The following is a 7,781-nucleotide window of genomic DNA, read 5'->3' on the forward strand; positions in this document are numbered from 1 at the left end:
GAATGATGATGTTCATGCTTTTCTATTATGTAGTATTTGTGTTTACAAAATAAAAAGAAAAAACATGGGGGTGACATATCTGGGGGATCAGCAGAGATGATGGATAAAGGAGTCCTTCCCCTCTTATATTATAATAATATTTGAACTGATAATTCATCATCAATATAGTTCACACTACTAAAGGAACTTTACAACTGTAAACTTATTATTTCTCCTTGGTATGGGAACCTTTTATAAGCATTTTAGTACAAGTAAAAGTTTTTACATTAGTGCTAAATATACTGTGAGTGTCTGTCTTGGGAGCGCAAGTCTTCCTCTCATCCCTCTCTTCTGCATCTCTATGTTGTAAATAACAATAAGGTAAATGACGATAAATAATAAATTTTTAAACAATAAATAAACAAAATAAACATAACAGTGAAGGAGGTCAAGTAATGTTCGGTTAGTTATGGGGTTAAGTGGCCCTTGCCTGCATTGTTGATATTGTCAATGGCCACTTCTGGCGGCGGCATCTGGCCACTTGCATGTTATGGTCGTAGCGTCAAGAGTAACTAGCATCTTGGACCCCTGTTGAGGAGTAGCCAATTACAAGCCAGGAAGGAACTGTTGCTGCAGACTTTATTAACCAATGAGAAGCAGTGTGGTGAGTATAAAAGTGGGAGTTGGCGCCGAGGTGTGTCAGTTACCTCCTCACCTCCACAGTAAGACGCCCTATTATAGTGAGGTTTTGTGTTATTATGTTAAGTATTATTAGTAATATTCTTTAGGTAATAATTAAGTACTATGGTAGACGTTGTATAGTTAAATGTTTCATAATCTTTGTAAGAACTGTTTTCTAGGTTATCATCACATCCACACAGGTGACGTCCTGACAAAGTCAAGTCTTTGTCAATTGACTAGATTATGCACTTAATTCGTATAACATTACTAAACAAATCCATGGCATCTTATAGATGTAGGTAACTACGTGGATAATAACCTAAATTCATATCCTGCCAAACTGCTCCAAACTGAATAAAATTAAATTGATATTTAGTGTTTAAGTTTTTCTAAAATTTTTAGTTATATTTCGGTTCCGATATAGCGCTAAACTTTCCTTGCTCTTTGAGATTACTTGTGGAGAAGTGGTTTGGATACTGTTCACTTAATGAAATTCATGCATTTCACTTGGAAGCTACTATAATTGTTATTTGCAAATGAAACTCCTAACTATCCATAACAAGGTTTTATTAATAACTTTGTTCAGTCATTACGTTCCAAACTAGTCTTCACTAGAGCAGTTAAAACCTTACTCTTCTTAGTTCGGAGAGGCGTCCTAAGTTGCAGACTAGTTTGAGTAACGGGTATTGCAAGGAAAAACTTAATACATTTGTAATTTAATGTAGCACCTTCAGGTATACCATTCCTGTTCCTACTGATTTCGGTTAAACCTTGTATCTAAATTACATTAAATTTAAACTATAGGAATGACTTGGCTAAAATTATCTATTCCTCATGGCTCTCGTAAAAGATAACTACCCTTATCTTCACTAGATACCAGCCTACACAAATTTTATTGACTCTACTATATTACGTAAACCAATTTCTCCCTTGCATCCCTTACTTTCTATTAAAAAAACACTTGTGAATCCTTGCTTAATACTTGACGAAACGCTCAAAATTTATTAAATTGTGCATAAAGAACAGACCTAATCTGTCAACACCTTGCCTTCCATTCACTTTTCATACAATAATTTTCCGGTGGTCGTGCCGGTGGGATCACAACTCGCCTCCCGTGAGGTATACTCTGCCTTAAACGTGCTCTTGTAATTTAACATACCGGAGACCAGGTGTGTAACGTTGCTTATTGTACTGGTAATAGTGCTGAACCTGTCAATGAAAACTTCTTGATGAAATAGCTGACTCGCCGTTTACATTAGCCTTCGATAAAAAGTTATTACTTTAAACATTGGATAGGTATTGTCAAGAAATACATTATTTGTGCAACTTCACAATTAACATCTTGTCTAAAATATACCTATTAAACTTAACGGTAGCATATACATTGCTAGTCTTGCAAAATTATTTAACTTCCAAGGTTTTTTATACTTGCAACTTAACGATAGTTTTACATGCTAAACTTCTCGTTCCCACTAAACTTCCACTTCACACCCTAAATTGAAATGACTTGCGTTTGTATTAATAACTATTCCCGGCCACACGTTGTGGCTCTGAAACTCTTGTGAGTTTCTAAGCCACGGTAACTTTCCTGTCTCCCAGTCCTCTCCCACTATTACCACCTCCCCTGTCCTCTCATCCTTGTCCTTCCCACTATTCCCTCGCTCCACCATCCCCTCATCCTGTCCCCCTCTTACTTCCCCCCACTCCTGTTCCTCTTCTTTCCCCCCATTCCCCCACTCCCTCGCCCGATGCATTCCCAAATGATCTGATGTTCCTATCGGTGAAAAAGTTTAAAAACGATAAACAATGAGAAAATAAACCAAAATCAACGGTATGGTAAACGCTGCTCTTTCAATGCAATGTCATACAAAATAATAGAATAAAAATACTCTAAAAATTCAATTCATCAATGCAATTGCAAACATTGAAATGGAATTGTATCATAATTAGTTGAACTTGTGGACCACTTGTGAGACAGATGGTGCTGTTTAAAAAAGTTTTTACCAGTCATAGATGTACTATCTATATAATAATAATAATAATAATTTTTATTTAGGCAAAGGTACATACATAGAGATTTTACAAAGTTTGTTGGCTTTATAGATAAGAGCTAGTACATACAATGCCTAAAGCCACTATTACGCAAAGCGTTTCGGGCAGTTGATATATAAACGCACGCCTATTAAAATGCAACTATCAAAATTTAAAAGTAATTGGTAAAGAGGTTTTGAAGATTTCCCTCTTGAAAGTCTCTTCAAAACTTTTTACGGTAGGATTTGATATTTGTGTATAAAAACTGTTCGGATGCAAATAGATAGTTTCGTGAGAATTTCAAAGCCATTGGTGAAGAAATTTCGGACATTAGTTAGTAGTTTTGAACAAACGATCATTTCCATTTTTATTTATATAGATTTAATAAATACTCATTACAGATGGCTGCCATAATATTTCTGGTGATGGCGGCGGCAGTGATGCCATCCTGGGCCCAATACTTCGTTAATAACAACGCTGCTCCCGCTATCTTGGGAGCCACTGACAGGCCGTTCGTTACCTCAAGTGGAAACCTCTTGGTACCTGAAGGCGGCCCCACCCAACCTCCTCAACCCCAGCAACCCTTCCCACAACTACCAGCCCAACAACCTGTGTTTGTTCAGCCACAACTGCCAAGCCAGCCTCAGGTCTTTATTCCTCAACAAGTATCTCCACTATTGACTCCCTTTACCTTCCGTCCAACTTCATCTTTATGCAACCATGCTGCTAAACCCCTGGTAAGTTTTATTTTCCTTTTACATGGACGTATTTAAGGTTAATTGGTAATTAAAATGAGACTTCACATAATTTGTATTGTAACTTGTCAGGTTGACGAGGTAGTGGACGGCAGAGCATACCACTTCTCATGGTGTCACGACTCTGGTCGACTCTACACCTGGGACCAAGCAACCTATTACTGCTCTGGGCTTGGCAACGGTTTCCAGGCCGTCAGTATTGAAAGTAACAGGAAGCAAGAGTTAATTTCCAACTATATGATTGCACGTAAGTTGAAAAGCTGGTCTGGGTGTTTAACTAGGCCTTGAGTGACTAACTTAGACGTAATGAAAATGGTATAATTTCAGACTACATCAGCGACATCTGGACGAGCGGCAACAAACGTAACTCGAGGTCTTGGTCGTGGTTATCTGGCACTTCCTCTTCCTACTCTAACTGGTCTAGCACCGGCAGGTGAGAACTGGTTTGTTGACCGTAAACAAAACTATTGGTGTAGACTTGGTTTGATCATGGCCTTGAGAACCACTTGTCTTCCCCAGGCGAGGACTGCCACAGCCAGACAACGATGAAGGCAACGAGGACTGTCTGGCGGTGTTAAACAACCAGTATAACGATGGTGTCACTTGGCACGACTCCTCCTGTTTCCACCTGAGGCGCGTCATCTGTGAGGCTAAACGCTTCTACGCTCAATAGTTGTTCCCCATAAGTTATCATTATTGTAATATTATAATCGATAGTTTAAACTTCAAACTCTATCGATTGATACAAATTAATTCTAAAGAGAATAAGATTCTATTGTGTAGTAATATAAGTGCTATAAACGCATTATCTGTTTTATTTCTCTGAAGTTTGTAAACACCGCCTATCTTACAAATGTGGTATAGAAAAGAGTGAGGGGCGGCGGCGGCAAAGGGGATAATGTGTCAATGTTGACACCTTAACAGTTTTTCGTCAGTCTGGTTAGATAGCGTAAGTTCTGATAGGCTGCCGACCCCTACCAGCTAGAAGTCGGGAGATAGCGCTGAACAGACTGTAAGACAACCTGTTCTCACTAGGCTGTTTAGAGCGGTGGAAGTCTTCCCCAAACGCGTTCATTTAACTTTAACCCCTATCAGGCAATAAAAGAAAAGCGCCAATCGCCTCCTTCCTTGACAGGCAGGAGGGGTAGCAGTAGTCATGGTCACACTGTATGTGAATGGGTAAACTATGGGCTTAAACTTCCCTCTTACTCCCAGTATCAACCCTTATCAGAACCGTTCTGGACTGTCATGCCATCAGTGACCTTTTTCTCACTGTGCCCTTTTATACTCTCCTGCCAAGACGGTCGGGAGTGCCATCCAGGGTTATACAGTAGAGGTGTATACAAAGTGTTACCAGACATATGTCGCCATACACGATATCTGAACTGCTACTGAACTTTAAGAAGCCCGACACGAGGTACTTTGGCCCTTATATACGGCGAAAAACAATGCTGGGTGTACACCACTGCAGTCATAAGGTACAAATTTTGCGGAGATATCCATTACCTTACCTTAAGATTTATCTAACACTTGTGTTGCACAATTCACAGATGGGGTTTAAATCTGATAATAGCTACTCAATTTCCTTTACAGACCAAATGTAAATACCATGGAGGCTAACATCTTCAATTGTAATGGCTGCACTTTTGTTTTTCAATACTTTTTGCCTCTTAGTGGCTGATCATATGGCTCTGGAATCATTCAATCCTATACATCTTGTTGATGTATAAGATTCACAACCCTATACATCTTGTTGATAGTACTGAATGTTCCTTGGCTACATTCCCAGCAATTTTGTTCACTTGAACCTCCCCCCCCCCCTGCTCAGCTCCTTGTTGCCGTGTGGGGCATAGTGGGCGGCTGCTGGAGTGTGATGCTCCTTGGGACAGTCCTCTGTCCCTTTCGAGCCTTGTGCCCTTGCTGCCGTCCTCTCCAATTCTGCTGGGCACCTTTTCATTTTCCTTCTGTTTAGTTTTTCTCCCCCTCTTCTCCTATCTGCTTGCCGTTTCCTGCCGACCTTTTGCTTGTTCTGGTTCTTCCCTTGGACTTCTACTTTGATGTCCGGGTGCTTGAGGAGGCATACTCTTGCACCCGTAGAACTGTAGTACCCGACGTCGAGAGCGAGGGGAACCTTTTATTGTCAATCCCCCTTTCGTCACTGAACCCGTTCTTGACGGACTGTCGGTTTCTTAAGGTGGCGTTTGTGGGGCGTATACTCAAGACGCACCCCTAGGAGGCCCCGACAAGATCGGCGATAGCTTCTTGTTGGGTGTCCTGCCTCTAATTGTGGCTCCATGGTGGGTGTGGGGGCACATTCGCGAGTGAATTCTTCTTTTCGTCAAGATGATAACCCCTGTTTCGGCTTCTGGTTTACCTTCTCAGGCTCGTGGGGTGGGCGACCAAGCCCCCGAGTCGGTCCGTATTGGAAGACCGGGCTCTGTAGCCTCTGCTGCATTGGGCCCCGACCTTGCTCCTCCTTTGGCCTCTCTGACTCCTTCCTCTGGCTCCCCTCCCTCCTGTGGTTGGGTCGAGCCCCAAGCCCCCAGTGGTGACTACCTCGTCCCCTGGCGCGGCTCCTTCTCTAGTTGTAACTACTGCGCCTTTTAACCCCTCTCTCTCTGGGGGTTCTCACCGCCGTCCTCGTCACGGCCGCCCTCGCTCGATTCCTTCCAGTTCTGCTACCTATCAAGCCTTGTTTGGTCCCGCTTCGTGGGCCAAATATTTTGATCTCCTCCCTCTTGATTCTGCGCCTCCTGACGATTTCTCCCTCCATAGACATCTCATTGATTCCGTGGATGCCTCCATTACTTTCAACCCCACTCGTCTCGGTACACGTGTCGTTGCTGCTAGTTCTCAGGATGATGCGTCCCGCTTATCTGCCTTATCCTGCCTTGGCGAGACCCCCGTTCGGGTCTCGAAGAACGCTCGGTTGAATGCCAGTGTTGGCACTATTTTGCTCCCGCCCCATGTTGCGACCGGTGTTCGGGACCTGCGCGACTGCCACGACGATATTAGACATATCCTCGCTGCCCAGGGCCATTCTATCCTCCAGGTAGACACGTTTACTAGTCCCCCTCGTGGTAGTCGCCGTCAACCCCTCCGGGTTGTGAAGATTACCTTTGATGGTAGGACCCTTCCACCCTCTGTCATTCTTGCTGGTGCCAGGTGCTCTGTCCAAGAGTACATTCCTTCTCCTCGGCTCTGCAACAAGTGCTGGAGGTTTGGGCATGGTGCCCTCTGCTGCTCCGGGACTGTCTCTCTGTCCTTTGTGTGGTGGCGAAGGTCACTCTAAGTCGGAGTGCGCTTCTCCCCAGGCTCGTTGCCTCGACTGCAGTGAGGCCCATCCTACCTTCTCCCGTGTGTGTCCATTACAAGCTTGAAGCAGCCGTCCTCAACTTGAAGCACCGGAAGCGTTTATCTTTTCGCGAGGCGCCAGGTTCGCCGGCTCCCGCTTTATGCTAATATCTCTTATGCTCGCGTGTTGCGCTCTTCCTCTCCTCGTCCTTCCCGCCTTCCTCAGACTCTCAACCGTTTCCGGGCCTTGGACCCTGATGCGCCCACTGCCACTCCTCTGTCCCTTTGGGTTCTCTCCCGAAGGATCCTCCTCCTGGTCCTCTTGTCTGGGGTTCCCCTTCCTTCTACCCGGTCTGTCGTGTCTTCTGTGTCTTCTTCCTCGTCCCCCTCCGATCCTCCTTCCCATCCTCTTCCTCCATCTATCGGCTCTCCCCACCGCCTGTCGGTGCGGGCGGATGTCCATCGCTCTCCTAACGGCCGTGTGTGCTCTCGTTCGCCTTCTCCTGTTGAGACACTGGAATCCGTTGCCCGGTACGTAGTTGCTGGGACACCGGTCTATTTAAGTCAGAAGCGTAAGCCTGGCTCCTCTCCTTCCTCTTCCCCGGCGGGTAAGAAGGCTTCGCTTTCTTCCTCGGCTCCTCCTTCTGGCTCTGTTGCTCCTTCCCCTCCCGTTTCAGTGCTTGCGCCCCCTGTTCCTGCTATGGAGGTTTCTTTGGCCCCTGCTTCCCTTTCGGTTGCTGCTCTTGCTGGGGTGCGCTCCCCTCTTTCTACTCCCCCTCCTCCTGCTGCTGTCCTTGACGGCTCCTCTCCGTTGTCTCCTCCTCCTCCTCCTCCGGACCCTGCCCGCCCACCTCTGATCTGTTCTCCCGTTTCCTTCCCTCCGTCTTTACTCAGTTTACCCATGCCCCCTAACCCTGACTTTGCTGACCCTGATCCCGACCCTGATATTCTTTAACGTGCTCTGTTGCTCTTTTGCCTTTGTTTCTACCTTGTTCTCTGTTTTTGTCCTTTCTCTTCTCGTCGTTGTCCATTCTTCAATGG

At 44.8% G+C, this 7,781-nt stretch overlaps 1 protein-coding gene across 2 annotated transcripts; it reads left to right on the plus strand.

Moving 5' to 3' along the window:
* Positions 1-613: 613 nt before the first annotated feature.
* LOC123750641 (uncharacterized) lies at positions 614-4,251 on the plus strand. Of its 2 annotated transcripts, none has more exons than XM_069337885.1 (5): positions 614-739; positions 3,093-3,428; positions 3,519-3,693; positions 3,774-3,879; positions 3,966-4,251. In XM_069337885.1, exons 1-5 carry the CDS (start codon positions 629-631, stop codon positions 4,117-4,119), a joined length of 882 nt encoding a protein of 293 aa, XP_069193986.1. In that variant the 5' UTR covers positions 614-628; the 3' UTR covers positions 4,120-4,251. The 2 variants fall into 2 exon arrangements, with proteins under 2 accessions (XP_069193986.1, XP_069193987.1); XM_069337886.1 differs by having other exon boundaries at positions 614-724.
* Positions 4,252-7,781: the final 3,530 nt, after the last annotated feature.

Source organism: Procambarus clarkii, chromosome 38 (genome assembly GCF_040958095.1).
Source record: "Procambarus clarkii isolate CNS0578487 chromosome 38, FALCON_Pclarkii_2.0, whole genome shotgun sequence".
In the NCBI taxonomy this organism is placed as follows: domain Eukaryota; kingdom Metazoa; phylum Arthropoda; class Malacostraca; order Decapoda; family Cambaridae; genus Procambarus; species Procambarus clarkii.